Here is a 22,068-nt window from a genome sequence, read left to right on the forward strand (position 1 = left end):
TTCCCTCCTCCCCCCTCAATATCTTCCCTTCCCCATCGGTAAATTTAATTAACACTCCCTAACAAACTTTGTTCCCACCGCCGTTGGTCTGGGCGGATTAATAGCTCACTCAATAATTGACAGTCGAATGTCAACGACTTCAGTGAGTACATCAAGGTGTTATCTTTGAGACAAGACAAACCCGAATGTCTTGAGTGGTCTGTACTCTATCATGGGAAATGTCAAAGAAGAGGAGGAAGCTTTGAACAAAGAAAGCACGGAGGAGGGGAAGGGGATCAACAGCGCACAGCTCGAAGATGTTTGGCGGCTTGTTGGAGGGTTCGGACGCTATCCCGCTCTACTTGCAATCTTTAATTGCTATATCACCATAATCGTGTGCCTTCAGCAGTTTGTGCAAACATACTATGGGTCTGCGCCGAATTTCCAGTGCGTTCCTTCTGTGGGTAATTCCTCGGCAAGCACTTGGGGTCAATCTTCGTGGTGTCCCATCAATAAGTGCGGTTGTGCAAATTGCACCCAGTATGTATTTGATGAAAATGAGTTTACAAGTGCTGTCTCCGAGGTAAGGGTTATCATAATGATGTGATATTTACTGACCTGATTTCTAGATGCACATTCAAATCTCCATCAGAATTACTTTAGAATTTAAGATAAGAGTCGGTTTGGTAACAGAGCGGCTCTTTAGCCTTTCTTGTAACACTATAGTATCAAAGTGATTTTAATATATCACGCAGCATTTTGGCTGAGTGTCACTGGACGAAAGAAGTCTGGAGGCTCTGATACCCAGGGTAGAGCCTTGTATGTGGAGTTGAAGACCTTGTTTACACAATCATTAATGTGTATCCCAATCCAAAACGGACTAAGTTTGTTCGCCAAAATTAACGAGCGACGCCTGCCTGAAAACGCCTGCGAGGCCTCGATCATAAAAAAATCGCAGAAATACACTCTACAAGAAATAACGCGTAAATTTGAGTTACTGAACTCTATAAATGACAGACACGCATCAAGTGATTGAATTTTCTTTAGAATTTTTACTATCATCAGTAGCGGATGCCATCTGGCCATGGGAAAGTTTCATGTGCTAAAAAAAATGCGTATAGAATTTAACACTGCGCTTATTCAAGCCCCTTTGGATCAAACCCCCCTCTAAGCAAAGAAGGAGATCCGCTCCAGGCCATCTTTATTTAGAACTGGGGATCGAATTCGTATGATGCGATCCCATTTCATTACACAGTTAGCCTCTAGCTAAATAGTCTACCTCGCAGCCATTCTGGACTCTTCACGCTAGGCGGCTATTGAGCCCCAGTTACACCCAAAGCTATTTGCCCCTTCTCACAGTATGAGTCACATGCAACATGTAAAAAATAAGGTCATTTATTAAGAGTATGAAATTCTATCTGGCAGTAACGAATGCGAAATATGTGGTGCCAAGGAGTGCAAGGACGAACTGTGGGGGGATTGCTGCGCTTTCGCGACTGACAAACGCGGACCGCTGCAAGTAGACTATGATTGAACATCGGTAACCGGGCATAGAAGCCGCGGAAAATGGCGCAAAACATTGTGCACAATGAATGCCTAATGATATGAAATTAGGGAAAAAAATTGGACTATAATGGATCCTCCTCTCTTGTATTGTTGTATAGCCTGCGTAACAAACGCAAAGAGTAAGTGTCTGCGGTGGTGAGATGGTGAAAAGGAAAAGAAAACGAGAAAAAGCTCTTTTAATTTCCTTCTCATCATAATTTTGCTCTTTTCTTTTCCTTTTCCCCAGCCCCTTCTGAAGCTATACTCACGCGCTATGAAACGACCATAAGATATTTATTATACAGCGTTTGGAAAAAAACGTTATAAATCCTATATTTATATAGAAAAATAAGTATTATAAATCCTATATTTATATAGAAAAAAAGTGTTATAAATCCTATTATAAATCCTATATTTATATAGAAAAAAAGTGTTATACATCCTATATTTATATAGAAAAAAAGTGTTATAAATCCTGTATTTTCCATCTATATTCAATGCCGTAGCAGGGGGTGGGGCACTGGGGGCATGTGCCCCCCAATATTTTCAAAAATTATAAGGAAATGACCAGAAGGGTCGTGGCTGTGCCCCCCGCCCCAATATGTTTTTAATGTTTCTGTATTGTGCCCCCCAATCTTACGTGTCCTGCTATGGCTTTAATATCACGTTTTTATTTATTTCAGTGGAATTTGATTTGTGACCGCGCGCACCTCAAGGCCATGACTCAGTCAGTCTACATGGCGGGACTCCTCGTCGGCTCCGTCGTGTTCGGAAAGATTTCGGATCACTTCGGTAGAAAATTAACCATATTTCTTAGCTTATTCCTGATGGTAAGTTGTTAGTGTCGCGTGCTCTTGAATCCAACGTGTTACTCAGTACGAGTACCGAGTTCACCGGTATTTGAATTTGTAGTCGTCAAGTTCTCGGAACTTTACCGCCCACTCTTTTGTTGTTGGGGGGTGGGGGGGGGGGGGGGGGGGAAGGGTGCATTTACCAATTTAGCGGATCAATTTCTTTAAAGTAGCTCGTCCTAGATCGCATTGCTATTCAATTTTCCTCCATTAGAGCGGACCTTACAGTCGGAACCCCCCAAAGAACCACTTCCCCCCTGCCAAAGAGGGCCTGGATCGAAGCTTTGTGACCTTTTGCGTGATCAATATTTTGCCTAACTTTCAGTAATAACAAGAGAGTTTAATGCATTAAAGTCATTAAGACTCGTGTTGCTAGGATACGTGTGCCAATCTAAAAAATCTAGCGTATTCCCAAAAAAATTAGCGTTTCTGAAAATAGATGTCTATTCTAAAAATAACTTTCAGGATCGTCATCAAAGAAACAGACATCAATCTTAAAACATATACACTCTCTTGGTAATTATAATGCCCTATACTTTCCTTAGCCTACTTTTTAACTACAGGTGGTGTTTGGCTTTGGCTCGGCGTTCGCCAACACCCTGACTCTCTTTGCCGTTATGCGATTTTTCTGTGGTATGGCGACCGCCGGTTGCCTCTTGGTCCGTTTCGTCTACAGCATGGAGATCACCAACCTGGCTAATCGGACCGCTATGGGCATTATGATGAACCTGTTTATTGTTTTGGGTGCATTGACGCTGACCTTGATCGCATATCTCGTCCGCGACTTCCGTTATCTGATGCTGAGTTGTGTACTTCCTGGTATACCTCCTTTACTATTGTGGAAGTAAGTTATTACCTTATTTGGAAAGTGTGCATATACTTTAAAAACGCCAAAATGGGTAGATCATTATCAAATCTTACAACCGGTTTAGACGAAACCATCTTTAAGCTTTATAGCTTAGAACAGGTAGCCCAGTAACGTATACAAAGTTGACATCAATATCTTGATACTTGACATTTGATCGGCAAATAAGGGCACAGCGGCGTAGCCATGATTTTTAACAGGAGGGGGCCCAAAAGGGACTTTCAAGGCATTTTCTCCTCTATTTTAGATAATGTCTCATAGATTTACAGTATTTTTGGCTGCTAAAAGGGTGGGGCGGGCCCCCTAGGCCACCCCCCTGGAGCAAAATAAATTACAACTGAAAATATTCCCTTCAGGGCTTGAGAAAGTTAGAGTCTCAGAATATATAGACCTATTTCAAATAACTTTTCATTCGAGCATATTCGAGCATTCACCGGCAGTGCTTTCTGGTCATCAATAATTACACTCTTTTTTTCTATAAGAACCTTTTTTATAAGAACGTCCAGCCTGAGATTTCACCAAATTTTAAGAACATTTACAGGCTAAGAACATGTCGAGGCTCAGATAACAGATAACAATTTCTTTTTTAGTCTTGATTCGTTTTAAAATGCAAAATCAAATTGTGCTCATGGTAACAACCTTATTATTGCTATCGATCATTAGTGTAAATCTTTTCCTAACGATTAATTGGGTATTATATTCTTTTAACACTAAAATATAATAACATCGTTAAAAACATCTTCAGCCTAAAAATGTCCCAAAAATAGGAACGGCCCAGCCTCAACTTGAAATTAGACGTTCTTAAAAAAAAGTGTAATAAATTCATAAAAAAACAAATACAGATTTGTAAACCATAACATTATTATAAATTTCTAGCTTCAGCCCTTAAAATGCTACTTATATGAGCGATGATTTCTACCTCGTATAGGTGGATTCCTGAGACCCCTCCCTGGCTCATTGCTAAAGGCAAGCTACCCGAAGCTCAGCGCGTTTTCGAGAGTTACGCGAAGCTAAGTGGAGTCAAAGTCGACAGTGATCATCTCGCTGGCACCATTCTCGCAGTCAAAAAGACGCAGTCTTCATTGACGGGAAAAACAGGTCCTCCGTCCATAATTGCTTTAGTGAAGACGCTGAAACTACGAAAAAGGAATTTGATTCTTGCATACAACTGGTGAGTTGAAGAACCAATTAATTGTTCTATCCCCGCTATGTAAATAAGTACTTGTTTTCTTGTTTGTTTGTTTTTTGTAAAAGTTTTTTTTATATTCCTATATCCTTAGGTTTGTGAACTCTGTTGTGTTTTACGGCATCACGCTAAACGCCAGGAACCTCGGTGGATCACTGCACCTTAACGTGTTTATTTTATTCGTCGTCGGTCTGCCCGCACTACTTACCCTATGGGTCGTTCTTGGAAGGTGAATCTAGCAAATAGTACGATAAGGAACACTGAATCTTTATTTACAATGTGTAGTTCCAGAAAATATCCATACCCCCTCCCCTCCCCATTGGGTCGGAGGTATGACCCCCACCCCTCTGGAATTTCCAACCCCCTGGAAAAAATAAATACAGTACCTGTTATGGAAAAAGGGCATTTTACCCCCCCCCCCCCCCCCTCCCGCTCTTCCCCTCTGGAAATTACTAGGCGTACGATAATAGAGAAATTATTGTAAATAGGAATATAATTGAAAACCAATTGTTAATTTAAAAAAAAATATGAATGGATTTGGAGCAATGGCCGTGAATCAAAGATGAAAGGTGCCAAATAAAATAATTGAATTGAATCGAATTGAATTGAAATTTGACCCCCCCCCCCCCCCGGAATTTTCAGTCCCCTCAATGGGGGGGGGGGGGTATGGATATTTTCTGGAACTACACAATCCATCATATGGCTGACTCAGTAACTTCCCTACGGGCATCCTTTTTTTCTCGATGGGGAGCATTTTGGAGAAAGGCAGGGGATCTCTTCCAAAGGAAGGTGAAGTTAATTTTTGCCAAATCACACGGAGATGGGGATGGGAAGTATGTCTTGATACTTGATGTTCATTCTTTGTCTTTCTCAGATGTGGTAGACGTGTTGGCTATTGTTCGTACATGATGCTTGGTGGCCTGGCCTGCTTACTTGTCCTTGCCGTACCGGGTGAGACTGGTAAGGAAAAGCTGATGAATATAAGTGGTAAATTTAAGTCGTCCTCTAACTGTAATCACATGCCTTTATAGGTGACCATCCAGCAATCAAAGCGTTAGCGGTCTGCGGTGATTTCTTCATACTCGCCACCTTTTCCAGCGTGTACATCTATACAACTGAGCTAAATCCCACACTCTTGAGGTAACAAAAAGTACATATAATGATTTTCTCATTTTTAAAACATTCTTCCAAAAAAAAAATATCAGAATTTCTGTTCTTACTAAATATTATCTCTAGAAAGGTAGAAGATACAAATTTTCGTTTCTGGGATCATCTTATCAAATAAGTGGTTTTCAAAATCCCGTGCAACAAAATGTAGTTGTTAAAGGGCAATAGTCAAGCCAGAACAAAAGCGAACAAATACATTACAGTGCGAATAAGTACTAAATAAACTAAATAGTATTTCACGGGTTTTTGAAAACCACTCTACCCTTGTTTTAGACCAGTATAAAAATAGAAATAAAAGTACACCCCCAGGCCAGGAATAAAATAATATAACTATTTTTCATATATTTGCTTCTGTTAAAGGAACCTGTCCCTTGGCGTAGGATCCATGATGTCACGTGTCGGTGGGATTATTGCGCCTTACATTGTCTTCCTGGTAAGGCTGATGAATTGGTGAACTGTTAAATGTGCAAACCTCACGGATGGCCCTTTCGTGATCCGCTCGATGCGATCCCCAAATCACCACGCCTTCTTTGAGACCACACAAAGCACACGAACCGAAACGATTAAGATTACATTTCTTGTTTTGTTATGTACTGCGGGGTCTTTTTTTCTAGTTTCTTTTTCTGTAAAGATTATGGGACACGCGAAACTTTTTTAGTGATAAAACAATACCTTCTGGTATAGTTCTTCCAACCTTTTCACGAAAAGGTGTGTGTCCCTGTGTAGTTCCAGAAAATATCCATACCCCCCATGGAGGGGATTGGGAGTTCCGGGGGGTGGGGGGTCAAACGCCCAGGAATTTCCAGAGGGGAGGGGTGGTGGTGTAATCTCTCCTTTTTCCTTAACAGGTACTGTATTTATTTTTTTCTAAGGGGTTGGAAATTCCAGAGGGGTGGGGGGTCATACCTCCAACCACCTCCAGGGGGGGGGGGGGGGGGGGGGTATGGATATTTTCTGGAACTACACATTTTAAAAAGAGTGTGTCTCCTGTACATACTGCATACTGTACACCATTTGTGCATAGAAGTAGTTGTGCACTATATACATTCTGCAACAGTATTACAAAGGTATCCTGTGTCACGGCCTTGAACATGCCATGTACACTATGTACAGTATATAAAACAATGACGTATCAGGCCTGTATGTGTCAGGTTCCTGTACGTGCTATTACTATACAGTATGTACATCACCAGCGTAAACAGTATATCTACTACGCATTAATGTTGTATATGAAAAGCATATATATCATCTAAGAAACACTTTTTGTGGGTTGGATATGCATAGTAGGAGCAGCATCTTTTATTTTCTTTATGACAACATCTAGTTAGTAATAATTTCATGCATATGTGATGCTTTAATAAATCTGAAAGTTTTTTTTATTTTTTATTGACTAAGTTAGTAAGCATTATTTTCGGTACTTGGCATCGATGAAGTCGATGAGATCAGATCAGAGTTTTTTTTACGAAATACATTTTTTATCTTCATTGAATAGACTAAATTGTTTGATAATGTGTCCATCTCTATCTAGAACGACTTTATGCAAAACCTACCGTTAGTTGTGTTTGGCGTCATGGCGTTCTCCGCTGGCCTGATAGCACTGATGTTACCAGAAACCTTGTACAGCCCCATGCCCCAGACCGTGGAGCAAGCGGAGACCTGGGCAGAGGACTACAAACTACCATGCGCGAGGTTTCATCAGCGCAAAGCTGAAGAGGTCATCATAGACGACGAGTTCCCCAACGAGAAAACATCGAACGGCCATAACGATTCGAGCGATGAAAATACCGTAGGAATGACGGAAAGTACACTCTAACATACTGCATACTCTTTTACATATCCATGTATTTCTATGTACTTCTATAAGTGTGTTTTTGAGGGTCTCGAAGGGAATACCTGATTTACGGTAAACAGTTAAACAACAGGCGTTTTTTTACGCGACAGTTGTTCCAAACACCTCTGCACATATTAAATTGATTATCATCCATGCCTGGAACTATTGTCATTGCAATAGCTAGAAAAATTCGTGTTGGGAGGGGACGGGGAATACTTAGCCATTACATGATTGGGGTAACAAGGGCTGGAGGGGTTGAGGGGAGGGTTGTGGCAGAACCCGCAAGCCGCGAACATACGACACTAGGTGCGTTAGACATTGGCCGCGAATTTTAAGATATGTTTAACTTGAGCTTATGCCGAGGACAAAATGCCATATACTTGATGTCTACGGTCAGTATTATAATATAGGTATCATATATGTATCATAAGAATTATATTTAAAGGGCGCCGCGTGGGTAAAATCCGAGCCCAAAAAATGCTCTACATAAATATTATGCTATAATGGCGTCGTATGCTATTAATATACCATTGCGTTCGTCAAACCCCCCCGATATAAGGCATAATATCGAGTATCAAACTGTAAAATGCCGATTATTACCCACGTTAGGGGCTGTCCCCAGGGGCTTTCTTGCCGCAAATATTATGACAATATCACGTGACGCGGCGAGTAAGATATTCCCTGCGCGTGGGACTGGTGTTTGATTGACAGGGGGAAGCCATTAAAGTGACGTAGCTAGAGGGAAAAGGGTGGAAACTTATATCTCCACGTTAAAAAGTTTGTTGTGTTCACCTAGAATAAAAAAGGCAATAATGGATGAGATTTAGATAGGAGCCATTTTTTTTAAGCAATAAGCGACGGAAACTAAAATGGCGACTCCATTTGCACTTTTGTATTGTTAAGGGTACATTGTTCTTTTTTATTTGGTCTAGTATTTCACTTTTAAGTTGCACTTTAAGCGACGCCTTTAAGCCATGACGATTTGCCGCTTGAGAATATCGTAGTTAAGTGCTGGGTACTTTCCCTTTTAGAGAAAGCTTACCTATACACGAAAATGACTCAGAGATTACCACACCTTTCAAGGATACGGCCTTATGGGTGTATTAAATTAGATAATTGATCTATTTACTCAGAAATACAATGAATATTTACCTAAATGATATATACATCCATTCATTGAGTCAGAACTTAGTTCAGGTGACTGCAATAGAAAAGAACTAGAAAAAAAGTATAACCTACACGAGAAATGATTTTTTCATTCCCCTTTCTTTTAGATAGTTGTGTTTGTTGAGTATATTGAATGAAAAATTGAATAATTCCCTCTCAAGGTCATTCTGTTTCCTGAGAGTGGATGTGTGTAACAATTAGATTTCAAGTTGAGGAAGCACAAGGGATCTCCTTCAATAAATTATGGCTCATATTTGACAACCCTATCCTGAGAATATTCTAGATGTGTCTGGTGATTTCCTCTCGGTTTACCGTTTTCTATTTTTCAGGTGCAATGTATAAACTCGACTATAACATCCATGTTTAAGAGAGAAATGGACGGATAATGGGAATCGATATTGCTTTAAAAGACATTTAGTTGACAAAAGGATATTTAGAGCAGTGAGGGGGAATAATATATAGAGATAAAATTCAATTATGTGCTTTCCTGATGAAAAAAAAATAAAAAAAACAGGGCTTCGTTATGCCGGGAGTCCACCTCGCAACTGAGAGAGAGAGTAACAAAAAAATGGGAAAGGCAATGAGTGGATAGGGAGAAAAGTGAATAGAAGGAAAACGAAAAAATGGATGTAAAGAGAAAACAAACTTTCTTTGTTATGGGAAGGAGAAGAGCAAGAAAACAAACCCATTAAAACTACTGAGGTCGAGGATAAAAAGGCGGAAAACACTGATAGACACTTTAAATGAAAAGTCAAAATCCTTATTCTTGATTTCTTTTGTGTTTTAGTCTGTTTGCCTATGCTCGACTGCACATGGCGGCATGATGTCCCGTTTTTCCTCTTCAAACACAAAGTAATACTCACAGAAATCCACACTTTCCTGATTAAACCTAAATAATTAACAAAGTGTTATTCTAGAAAAAGCAGACTACCACATGTGAACGCACAAATTTCAATGATCTCTTTTTAGATAGAGTGTGTTTTTTAAGTAATTGCTTAATAAGCTCGCGCCATTACTTTATCAAACCAGCTTTTCATCTTACTCATGTCAGACATTTTCCGTTCTCTGTCACACAAACCACAGAAAACGAGAAACAGTGTCAACAATCACCTAATCGGAGAACAGAGGTAAAAAAATCACCAGGCATTGATTAAAGATTACGTGAAAGGTTTCTTTTAAGTAAAACACTCAAATAAAACATCCAACTCGGGATGTTATGTACACAAAGTACTAAAACTAATTAACCATTTTTTGTCTTACTTAGTACTATTAATACTATGAACGTTTTTAACTTTAATGATAAAGTAACTACAGGTTCTTTTTACAATAAAAAAATGGCATAGCTGTAATAGCCAATAGCGCCCAACGCCGACAGGTGGAAGCAAAAAAAAAAAAAGAAACGCCTGGCATACACATATGTCTCGATAACATCTGTGCGCAAACTTTGGTGCCAAGATTAGCCTCGCTCTAGCCAAGAAGGAAGGACACACGACGTTCCTACGGAAGCGATCCGACAGCCCAATCTATAAAACACGCCGAATTTGCCAGAAACACCACACAAATAATCGAGTGCTTGAGGTTACAAGTTGCACTTCACATTATCTCAAGGATGGCTAGGTCTTGGGTTTTAGTCTTTCTAATGGCTGCTGTTCTATTTGTCGGTTCGCAAGGCTACACCAGTCAGTGGGGTAAGAGAGACTTCAGACCAAAGGTGAGACGCAATACATTTTCCTGTAATTTATCATTTTGTCTTATTGCTCAGTGAGCATCCTCTTTTCATCTATGAAGTGATTTAGACGTTACAGTGGAATATGCCGGCTATCATGTTCTTATCAACGCTCTAAGTACCATTTAGGACTTCATGAATCCTTCATGCAGAAAGGAAGTTGACATATGATACGTATTTCCATGTCGTTGGGTTTTTTTTCTGACGAAATCTTTTAAGCTTTATCAGTTTTTAAGCACATGATTTTTATCAAGGAATAAATGGCTAAGTGCATTTTTGGTCCTTCCTTTCACTGACAGTTCTGGAAACGTTTTGATTGGTTAAGATAATTAGTCCCATCGAGTGCATCTTTAATTTGAGCTGATTAATCAAATGGTAGAGAATCTTTTTGTGCTGATTGTCCTAAAGGGACATTGATCAGACATTAAATTCTAAAGCTGGAAAAAACCTAATAATTAAACTATGTACGTACATAACAAGATAGCATAGAAAAAAATATGTATAATATAAACAAAATACAGCAAAACAAAAACAACTATTTTTTACGAAAGAGATAAGTTCAAATAATAAGCTTTATGATAAACAAAAATGTCTCACGTGGCTAAGTTCAAACGTTTTTCAGTTTTCATTGTTTCATCTTTATTTGCATGAGTTTGCATTGAATACAGCTCATGGATAATACGACGTTTGAACTGAAGGTAGTAGTTCGTCAATACGAAACACATAAAATAGAATATATTGCAAAAGCAAGTATTTTTTTAACGCGAGCACAAAGCCCTGACACAAAGCCCTGCAAAAGCTCAGAATCGCCAAAGTGCATCAATCACGTAACGATTTGAGTCAAATTGCCAGCACATTTACCAGCTTAGTGTAGGTTTATCGGCTGATTTTCCCTTGAACATACCGGCGGCATATATCGCCACCTACTCTTCCCGTCAAGAAATAGGGAGCTCTTACAGGTACTGGTCCATCTATCAGATTAAAGCTTCTGATATCACGAATATCAAACTAAAAGGCGGAGATCAAATTTCATCCTACGCGGGATTTAGTCTATGAAAATCACTCAGGAAAAAGTGCCGCCCGAGTCTTCTAATTGTGATAATTGGAATTTATAAAAAGACAAACAAAATTAACCCGGCAAGACGCGAGAAGCTCGATATCAGACCCATATGGTCATCTTAGCTCATAGAGCTATTTGTTTTAAACTTTGTTTTAATCTTTTTTTTAATTTTTTTCTATATTCTTGAACAAGATATTATTTAAAAAAAATCTGTTGTTAAACTTGAACTGAAACAACATGAATTGAAATGAAGATATTTTCTCGTGTAACCAAAAGACAATGAATAATAAGTAGCCCCGTCACATACGTTTGTGGATTTGTTCCGCTGTTTTTCAACTGAAATTGGCAATATCCGAAGGTTTGCATCTAATTCTATTTCCTTGTTCCAGTTTACACATTCAATAGTGAAATAGAAGACTAGCAAATAATTGTCAAGAGTCTATCAAGAGCCTTGTTTAGAGTAAGGTAAAATATAGTCGGTACAAAGCTCAATTAACCTTAGCCCTCTTTTTAGACAGGCAGGCAGGTAGGCGAGACCCCCCCCCCCCCCTCCCCAAGTTTTTAATTCTGCCCGCACACCCTAACGTGAGAGCACCTTCAAGATAAAAAGAGGGATACCGGTCGTATGAGCCTCTTGGCCGTGTTTGTCACGTGATAACCACGTGTTTTGTGACAGGTGCGTGACGAGCCGAACATGGAGAGAGGACGAGGACTTATCTGCGCAGCCGCGCGAGAAATGCGATGCGACCAGCTCGCCAACATCGATGACAAGCGGGGAACATTCATCAGACGATCTGTACTGAATAATTAACAAGGAAATGCACTGCTTGATGATCTCATAAATCGTGAACACTAATGATATGTATTTTCGTACAAGGAATAAATCGATCTCAGAAAAGAGAATTTGTGGACGAATTGTCAACGGAGTACATGCCTTGTTACAACACTGTGAACTAGTGCTCTCTTACTCTCGCTCAATGTCGACGCTTAAATTTATCTAGTGCAAGACCACTGTAAAATTTGTGATGCTCTTGAAACGATTCATAAGAAAAAACAAGGTGTCAGCATTTTAATAAACTCCCTACATCAAGACACTTGTGCTCATTCTGTATTGTTTGACGGATTCAAAAGACAAATATTAGGACGGGAATAAGTACATTTAAAATAAAGTCTCGAAAATTTGAGGCTTGCTGAATATCACATAAAATATCGAATCTGCCAGATTTGAAAGTAAGTTTTCAAGATTTATTTCTCGCCAGTCGGTTCATTTTGGATGGACATAAAATATAGGTAACCCGGCCTGAAAAACGGGTGCGTGTCGATGCCGAGGATTTCAGGGGGAGGGGGGGAGGGGGAACTTTCCCAGGAATTGTTATCATATAGAAAATGTATAATAATTGAATAATTGACCTTTTTAAAATGACCCTATTTTGGCGGTCAAAGGGGGCGTAATTTATCTCATTTTTTATTTACCCCAATATGACTAAGATGCAAAGGGTATAACAATATATAGAATCAAGAGAGCATAAGATAAGAGAGGGACACTTTGTCATGTCGATTCCCATACTGGCTATTTTTAGTAAACACCACCCCACCACTGCGCGTGAGGATTTGCTCCTTTTAGTTTGTCCTACTCCCCCGCGGTTTGCAGGTTGTTGTTTTGCCAACTCGAATGAAAAGAGATCATGTAAAATAACTCGGAAGAAGAAAACAAGTCTAACTTAAGTAAGCAAGATTGGCAAATATACTCACAGAAAGCTAAATTCCTGAATAGTTTGACTGTTTTGTTTGTCTGAGCGGCGAAGTTAAATGAGAAAGAAAAAACCGACAAGCGATAAAATGGCTGATACCGCGTTTGATTCAAATCCCGACTCCAGCTTGTATATACTTAATAGTTATAGAAATGTCCAGAATCAACCTTTTTATTTTCTCACTATTAGAGAAGCTCAAATTCTTCAGCTTGCTGGCTTTGATCATCACAAAAATGCATTTCCCTCGCTACAAGGATAGTTTTATGAAATGTATTTTTCTTGGATTTCTTCTCAATTCACCGGAATATTCACAAAAATCAATATCATGATCTAAGATAATGAATGTTGAGAAACCGCGAAGAAGCAGCAAGTTAGAGCAGAAATGGTCTCTTTTTGAGATGTTATTAGTGCATAAATAGGGTGGGTTTTTTTCGGTTTTAAGTCACAAAACAGCGGCAAACAACAAGATGTAAATGCCAAAGCGCGGGGGTAGGGTGAGTATAAAAATGCTCACGCGCAGTGGTGGGGTGGTTACTAAAAATAGCCAGGATGGAAATCGACATAATACCAAAAGTATCCCTCTCTTATCTTATGCTTTCTTGATAGAAAATAGAATAACAAAGGAGGAAATTAAAATAAAGAGACAGAAAGGATGCGAAATAAAGAACTAGAAGCATTGATAGCGAGATAAACACATTTTCTTTCTGTATTTTTTTAACTTTGGATGCTTTTTAGTACTTAATTTTAATACAAAAGAAAAACTGCGTGTTAGAACCTACAATTTTCACGGTTCTAATATTTTGTGAGTATTATCAAAAATGTCTGCCTAAGCCATAAAACCCTTTAGATTTTTTACTGTATCTATTTATCATTGCTCGTTCGCTAATCTCCTATTGCCGAACGGATCTAGAAACAGACGAACAAAAGTAGCGCCTCTGTCGTATCTCATAAAGCATCGGTTCTGTTCTTGAGAATAAAAGCACCTCGAAACCCGAATGCACGTCCCGCGCAAGATAAAAGTCGTCCTCGTCGAGAGGATGCGACATTAACGCCATGAAAGGTCGACTACTCGTAGTAATGTGCCTGCTAGGATTATGGCTCTCCCCGTCGCCTGTGTCTTCTTTTACGGGGCCAATTTGCAGCACGCATGCAAGAAGAGACTACGACAAGTCCACTGCTGATATTCTTAATCAATACTGTGCGGGAAAGGTAGGGCTTTAGGGGATTATTTAGGAGCGAGTCAGGAGCATGATAAAAAAGATTCCCTCTCATAGGTGATATGCGTTTAGGGTTTTTAATTTCCCCCGTCACATATCAGAACATGGAACGTCCTGCGTTGATTCAAGCTTTGGAATGTCTAAAACTATATCATCAGGCATTAGGCCTTGTCTCGCGCCTCAAATCGGCATCACTCTTGGATAGTTTGTTATGGCCTTAATAACTTATTATCGTCAAGACAAATAAGTCATCACACAAGGTGATGTGCGCAGTGCTCGTCATGTACACACTAGGTCATGTGCGCAGTGCTCGTCATGCACACACTAGGTGATGTGCGCAGTGCTCGTCGTGAACACACCAGGTGATGTGCGCAGTGCTCGTCATGTACACACTAGGTGATGTGCGCAGTGCTCGTCATGCACACACTAGGTGATGTGCGCAGTGCTCGTCGTGAACACACCAGGTGATGTGCGCAGTGCTTGTCATGTACACACCAGGTGATGTGCGCAGTGCTCGTCATGTACACAATAGGTGATGTGCGCAGTGTTTGTCATGTACACACTAGGTGATGTGCGCAGTGCTCGTCATTTACACACTAGGTGATGTGCGCAGTGCTCGTCATGTACACACTAGGTGATGTGCGCAGTGTTTGTCATGTACACACCAGGTGATGTGCGCAGTGCTCGTCATGTACACACTAGGTGATGTGCGCAGTGTTTGTCATGTACACACTAGGTGATGTGCGCAGTGTTTGTCATGTACACACTAGGTGATGTGCGCAGTGCTCGTCATGTACACACTAGGTGATGTGGGCAGTGCTCGTCATGTACACACTAGGTGATGTTCGCAGTGCTCGTCATGTACACACAAGGTGATGTGCGCAGTGCTCGTCATGTACACACTAGGTGATGTGCGCAGTGCTCGTCATGTACACACTAGGTGATGTGCGCAGTGCTCGTCATGTACACACAAGGTGATGTGCGCAGTGCTTGTCATGTACACACCAGGTGATGTGCGCAGTGCTCGTCATGTACACACAAGGTTATGTGCGCAGTGCTCGTCATGTACACACTAGGTGATGTGCGCAGTGCTCGTCATGTACACACAAGGTGATGTGCGCAGTGCTCGTCATGTACACACTAGGTGATGTGCGCAGTGCTTGTCATGTACACACCAGGTGATGTGCGCAGTGCTCGTCATGTACACACTAGGTGATGTGCGTAGTGCTCGTCATGTACACACAAGGTGATGTGCGCAGTGCTCGTCATGTACACACTAGGTGATGTGCGCAGTGCTCGTCATGTACACAATAGGTGATGTGCGCAGTGTTTGTCATGTACACACTAGGTGATGTGCGCAGTGTTTGTCATTTACACACTAGGTGATGTGCGCAGTGCTCGTCATGTACAAACTAGGTGGTGTGCGTAGTGCTCGTCATGTACACACTAGGTGATGTGCGCAGTGCTCGTGTACACACTAGGTGTTTTGCGCAGTGCTTGTCGTGTACACACTAGGTGATGTACGCAGTGCTCGTCATGTACACACTAGGTGATGTGCGCAGTGCTCGTCATGTAACACTACGTGATGTGCGCAGTTTTTGTCATGTACACAATAGGTGATGTGGGTAATGCTCGTCATGTACACACTAGGTGATGTGCGCAGTGCTCGTGTACACACTAGGTGTTTTGCGCAGTGCTTGTCGTGTACACACTACACCCATTCTACGCTAAATGTACACATTGAGGGGTGGAAAATTGGGAAAAATTCATCACAAGCGTCAACAAACGCTTATGTCGCATATTAAAATACAATTATTCACTTTTCGCAATCTGAAAAAAGTAGCATGTTATCTTAAAAAACAAAAAAGTTATATAATAATATGTAATGACTATTACTCCCGAGCTAAATCCACTTTGGATTTTCTTCCAGAAGTCACTCTTCACTCAATTACTATTTTTACCTTTTGTTAGTTAATCATCAATGAACTTTGTACATATACTAGCTATAACATGCCATTGTAACTCATTTATAACCTGAAGAAGGCAGGTATTGGCCTGCCGAAATATCGTTCTAAAAAACATAAATCTGCGTTGTTGTCGACTTTTTCTTTTAAAGGATCCATTTTGGAAATCAATTAAATTATTTTTAAAAAAACTTTGGATATTTTGCAGTACTGTTTTTGTCATACGAGAAATGCTTTTGAAGTTCCTATGGTACCATTGGTTCAATCGACAAAGCAAAAGACACAGCATAACAAAGATCCTTACCATTTTATTGATTGTTGAAAACTAAATAAATCCAATAATCACCAACATACGAAAGCCGAGTAGGGCCATCAGATTTCAGAGATAATAATTTCAGAGATGATAATTTCAGAGATGTTAACTTCAGAGATGATAATTTCAGAGATAATAATTTCAGAGATGATAATTTCAGAGATGATTATTTTAGAGAAGATAATATCAGAGAAGATAATTTCAGAGAACAGTTTATTTGAGATATATATGTAGGATCCAAATATCCCATGCAGTAGGAAAAACCCGGATCGTTTATAGCAGGAGCTGAAGATTCTTGAATTGCGATAACGGAGGTTATGCGTAACGCTTGGTAACGGAGGTTATTTTCCAAGAACACTTTCTCTGCCACATCTTCGAATTAACACTAAGCGGATTTTTTTACTGCATTGTATTTATAATGATTGGTTCTAAAACCTACAAAGTTCCCAATCAATCGTTATTTTTTATTCCTTGAAAAAATGCGGGGTTAAGCTCTTATCTCTACGCTCCAATTTGGTATTATTTTTAAATAATTTTAAAAATTTAAAATTAAAAAATTAAAAATTAAAAAAAAAATTTAAATTTTAAATTTTAAATTTTAAAAAATATGAAACTTCTCGAAGTTGAAAGGTCTAGGTTCGTACTTGTGAAAAACACCAATATGTGATCTTGTAGGATAATATTTTGCCAACATTAACAAAAAGACAGGTTTTAATCGTAATGTGTACATTTAGCGTAGAATGGGTGACTAGGTAATGTGCGCAGTACTCGTCATGTAGTCACTAGGTGTTGTGCGCAGTACTTGTCCTGTACACAATGGGTTATGTGCGCAGTGCTTGTCTTGTACACACTAGGTGTTGTGCGCAGGCGATGTTTGTCATGTACCAGGTGATGCGGGCAGTGTTTGTCATGTACATACAAGGTGATGCGGGCAGTGTTTGTCATGTACATACAAGGTGATGCGGGCAGTGTTTGTCATGTGCATACAAGGTGATGCGGGCAGTGTTTGTCATGTGCATACAAGGTGATGCGGGCAGTGTTTGTCATGTACATACAAGGTGATGCGGGCAGTGTTTGTCATGTGCATACCAGGTGATGCGGGCAGTGTTTGTCATGTACATACAAGGTGATGTGCACAGTGCTTCTCAAGTGCATACCAGGTGATGCGGGCAGTGTTTGTCATGTACATACAAGGTGATGCGGGCAGTGTTTGTCATGTACATACAAGGTGATGCGGGCAGTGTTTGTCATGTACATACAAGGTGATGTGCACAAGACACCCTTAGGTCCCAGGGGAAGAAGCTTTTCGGTTTTGTCTGTTCCTTTTGTGTTGATTATCGTGGGAGGAGGAAATGAGATTCTTTAGGTCGAGGGCGCTTTCTTTCGATAAATATGGACATGAAAGCCCATATAAGGATATGGACATGAAAGCCCATATAAGGATATGGACATGGAAGCCCATATAAGGATATGGACATGTATGCCCATATAAGGTACGACAAACGGAGGAAACTAACCGCGGGGGTACCCCGTCTCCCTTAGACCTATATGAATAGCGATACATACAAACTACAACTCTAATAAGCTTTTTTAATGGTCTTGTTCTAAAGCGAAAAAAAGGACGCTCCATTGCATACCCACGTGCAGCTGCCAGAGACGTGCCTTTCATGGACTTTGACTAATGAAGATGTCCGTTACTTGACTGTAGAGTGGAAGCGGTCAAGGACATGAACAAAGCTCAGTTCAATATATTATTGGAGTTTTACATAGCGAAAAAATGCACATGGCAATAGCTTTTTACGATTAAACTAATTAATGCTGGAATATACATATACATTTGTAGGTTGGAAATTAAAGAGAATAAAAAAAATATGGCACATCTGTACAATGTTCATCTCATGTACATGCGGCTTCACGATTTGTCAAGTAATCTCAATCTGTCACGCTATCTTGTCACGGGGGTGGTCACTCTTCTCTGTGCTCAGAGGGATCCCTGAAGTCAACAGTATTCTCGGTGAAGCAGTTAAGCGTCCGCGCAAGTTGGCATATGTTTTCCACCCCAAGGCGTGAAGAGGCCTACAGGAATTAGATCGACACTCAGTTGGCGGGTCAAAAGAATGAGACGAGTGATAAACGGGCTCTTGTGGTGAGCAAAATCGGAAGAAACACAACTTGAAAATCTATTTCATTTCGGTATCAATAGGACAACATCAACTCACAGATAGCTCATAACCAACTAAAATTGTTATTAATTAAGAATATCATCTCGATCTCAAATAAGAAGCAGGAAGGCTTTTGTGATATAAAAAATAGATCATATCATTTCTTAGTTCTGCAAGCCTATAGTTCGAGTCCTTTTAATTTATTTTTTGATAAGAATTCTCAAATTCCTAGAGTCATGCTTTTAGCTAGTCGGTTAAGATACCTTTTTTTATTTTCTTGGATTTTAGAAGACAAAACAAAGATAAAATCTACATAAGGCGACCATGATATCCCTGCCCTTTCATCGCGAAAGAAGGAAAAAAATTAGCTATAATCGATAAAGAAAAAAGGCTAGGAAAACATAAGTTCGAGTTATTCTTGTTCGAGTTAGCGTGGCTCTACTGCACTGCGGCTTTCTTCAATTTTCGTTTTTTTATTGAGAATAATTCCCCAATCAAAATTAAATGCTGCGCAAGAATTTTGTTACTAAGACTTCTGACCAAGAAAAAAATCAGAATGGTCGGGGTATTTCGACTAAGTTAAACTAGAAAAAGAATGTTTAGAAATATGAGAATAAATTATACTGACCTTATATTGCCGCATCCTTCGTTCAAGCGATTTCTTTGTCGGTTTTTTGATAGCGGTCACAAACGCATTATTAATGGCTTCACTTGGATGTAGACTGGCCAAGACGAGAAAGGAAAGCATCAAAACGACAACTAAGTTGGTGGCTCGCATGACGACGCAAAAAGGTGTGTAAAAAGTACAAAGGTGATGCACTTTGAATATCTGCTTCAAAAGGCACGACAAAAACCTCAATCATCCAAATGTCGACTGCCTACCCCGTTTTATACCTCATATCTCACCAGGGGTATAATTAGATTAGGCTAGAGGTAGCAAAGTCTTTTATTATTTGCTGAAGTCTTGGAGTTAGTCAAGTGTTCCGATAACACCGCGGCCAAAACCCACAAAGGCTGGTATATCTGATAAATTGATTCAACCTAAATTAAATTAAAACTACATTATTATTTTTACACTTAGACTCTATATTGTAAGCTTCCAAAGGCTAAAGAATAAAATAAACCTCAGTAAAAAAGTTTTTATTGGTTAAAAAATTCATTTTGTAAAGAAATCAAATGTCTGTTTTTAAGTAAAATAGACATATGGAAGAGTTTTGTTTAATAGTCTCAAAAGAGTTAGCAGAAAGATTGGTATCTCGTTCCAAAAATAATAAGCGAAGGGCTCCTATGTCAGCCCAAAGTAAATATGATTTTAGTAATGTAGTGCAGAGGAGGACTATGGTTTAAATGGGGTTTGCATGAGTTGTGACATTATCTTGTGATTCATTTTCACTAATGACTCATTTTTCGTCAAGCGATCTTTTCTTGATATGAAAGGGCATATGAGGTCTACGATTTGAAGAGTTGGAAGATTTTTATATAAAGTTAATAAAAATGGCCGGGTATCGATTTTTTTTTTCAGTATCGCATGTAACAGTTAAACCAACTACTAATCCTTCACAAATAAGATTGATTTATTATTCAAACTTCCTTTTTAGAAAATTGGAAAAGTTAAAGCGCATAATCTAATGCACATAACCAGTTATTGAACAATAATTAATTGGGAATTTTGAACATGATACAGTATTTAAAGATGGAAACGCTCTATGCCCCTCCCACGTAAAGATTTGTATTTGATAAAAGTATTATGTATATATTCTTTTATTTTTGTCTTAAGGTTTTATAAGATATACAAAAAGAAATTAGCTGATTATCTAGTTTTACGCAACAATGATTTATTATAAATATCGGGTAGAAATCCTCCCAAGAAATCCTCTAAAGCCGAAGTTATGATTGCTATTAGGTATGACATCCCTCAGAATTGAATTTTCGATTTAAAAGAAAAATGCAAAATAAAATGAAAATTTTAATTAGAAAGGAAATGTGAGGAAAAATATTTCCATGTCTTCATAAAAAGAGAAGCCGTATTCCAAAGAGATATTTTCAGTAGATACACTTTCGAAATAAAAATGTGTTCATAAGAGAAGCCGTTTTCCAAAGAGATATCTTCAGTAGTTCCCCTTCAAAATAAACAGCGTATTTCATTGCAGGCGTAAAGAGGTTAATCTTTCTCTGCGGGATAGAACTCTTTGGTTCATTTCATTATGTTTTTTTTATAATAAAATGATGCCCTGATAGGCAGGGAAGCACCCAACAGGGCACAGTACGTGTTACAGGTACATTTGAGAACGAGTGTGAATAGACAAAGTGACGACAGACATGAACTCTCAAGGAGCATCGATGAGGCCGAATAGTATGCATTGTGAATAAATTCGAGACTTAAGGGGAGGGGAGTTGGTTGGTTGGTTGGCGAACGCCTTTCCAATTGCTTGGACACCAACAACAACAAAAGTTAAAAGAAGCAGATGTCCTCTCAACTCAATGTTCTTGGCTTTTGTTGTATCTCATCCTTCAGGTTGTACCCTTTTTACATAATTCATAGAGACTATGGATTACCTTATAAGCACAAATATTTCCAATGATAGATTTAGCTACTTTAATTTATTTTGACTTATGCGGAAAATAGTCGTTGAAGCGGAGCATAATCACAAGGCATAGAGTGTACCAAAGTGCATGTGTGTGTGGGAGGGGGGGGGGGGGGGGTCAGAGCCATCCCACATTGAAGATTAGGGATCAAGATTAGCACCCTTAGTAAAGAACTATACTTTTTTAAGTACAGATATATACATGACGCTCATCACGATGACTATTCCCTATATTGCGAGCGAACAAGTCAATTTAGGCCTAGATAGGGTGTATGGCGTAGATAGGGTGTGTGGCGTAGATAGGGTGTGTATGACCTAGATGGGGTGTATGGCGTAGATGGGGTCTGTGGCCTAGATGGGGTGTGTGGCGTAGATAGGGTGTGTGGCGTAGATAGGGTGTATGACCTAGATGGGGTGTATGGCGTAGATGGGGTCTGTGGCCTAGATGGGGTGTGTGGCGTAGATAGGGTGTGTGGCGTAGATAGGGTGTATGACCTAGATGGGGTTTATGGCGTAGATGGGGTGTGATGGGGTGTGTGGCGTAAATGGATGTATGGCGTAGATAGGGTGTGTGGCGTAGATAGGGTGTATGACCTAGATGGGGTGTATGGCGTAGATGGGGTGTGTGGGGTAGATGGGGTGTGTGGGGTAGATGGGGTGTGTGGCGTAAATAGGGTGTGTATGACCTAGATAGGGTGT

General features: G+C 39.7%; 1 protein-coding gene and 2 long non-coding RNA genes across 4 annotated transcripts; 2 read left to right on the forward strand and 1 right to left on the reverse strand.

The window, feature by feature from the left end:
• Positions 1 to 58: 58 nt before the first annotated feature.
• LOC5521883 (organic cation transporter protein) lies at positions 59 to 12,467 on the forward strand. 2 transcript variants are annotated; one of them, XM_001641717.3, is made up of 10 exons: positions 59 to 562; positions 2,208 to 2,354; positions 2,939 to 3,219; positions 4,169 to 4,411; positions 4,521 to 4,655; positions 5,301 to 5,386; positions 5,458 to 5,566; positions 5,954 to 6,026; positions 7,122 to 10,302; positions 12,054 to 12,467. In XM_001641717.3, exons 1-9 carry the CDS (start codon positions 212 to 214, stop codon positions 7,404 to 7,406), a joined length of 1,710 nt encoding a protein of 569 aa, XP_001641767.2. In that variant the 5' UTR covers positions 59 to 211; the 3' UTR covers positions 7,407 to 10,302; positions 12,054 to 12,467. The 2 variants fall into 2 exon arrangements, with proteins under 2 accessions (XP_001641767.2, XP_048589501.1); XM_048733544.1 differs by lacking the exon at positions 59 to 562 and adding an exon at positions 1,348 to 1,664.
• Positions 12,468 to 13,439: 972 nt separating this feature from the next.
• LOC116604669 lies at positions 13,440 to 18,507 on the forward strand. Its single transcript, XR_004291176.2, has 2 exons — positions 13,440 to 14,337; positions 18,233 to 18,507. It is a non-coding gene; the product is annotated as an uncharacterized LOC116604669 (long non-coding RNA).
• LOC116604668 lies at positions 18,199 to 19,773 on the reverse strand. The gene is made up of 2 exons (XR_004291175.2): positions 19,413 to 19,773; positions 18,199 to 18,698 (listed from the first exon to the last, which is right to left on the reverse strand). It is a non-coding gene; the product is annotated as an uncharacterized LOC116604668 (long non-coding RNA).
• Between the last annotated feature and the right edge of the window lie 2,295 nt (positions 19,774 to 22,068).

The sequence above is a fragment of the Nematostella vectensis genome, chromosome 10, assembly GCF_932526225.1.
Source record: "Nematostella vectensis chromosome 10, jaNemVect1.1, whole genome shotgun sequence".
In the NCBI taxonomy this organism is placed as follows: Eukaryota; Metazoa; Cnidaria; class Anthozoa; order Actiniaria; family Edwardsiidae; genus Nematostella; species Nematostella vectensis.

Coding starts and splice junctions, on each gene's coding strand:
- LOC5521883 (XM_001641717.3), top strand. CDS start 212: ATGGGAAATGTCAAAGAAGAGGAGGAAGCTTTGAACAAAGAAAGCACG. Junction 3,220..4,168: donor CCTCCTTTACTATTGTGGAA/GTAAGTTATTAC, acceptor TACCTCGTATAG/GTGGATTCCTGAGACCCCTC. Junction 4,412..4,520: donor TTGATTCTTGCATACAACTG/GTGAGTTGAAGA, acceptor CTATATCCTTAG/GTTTGTGAACTCTGTTGTGT.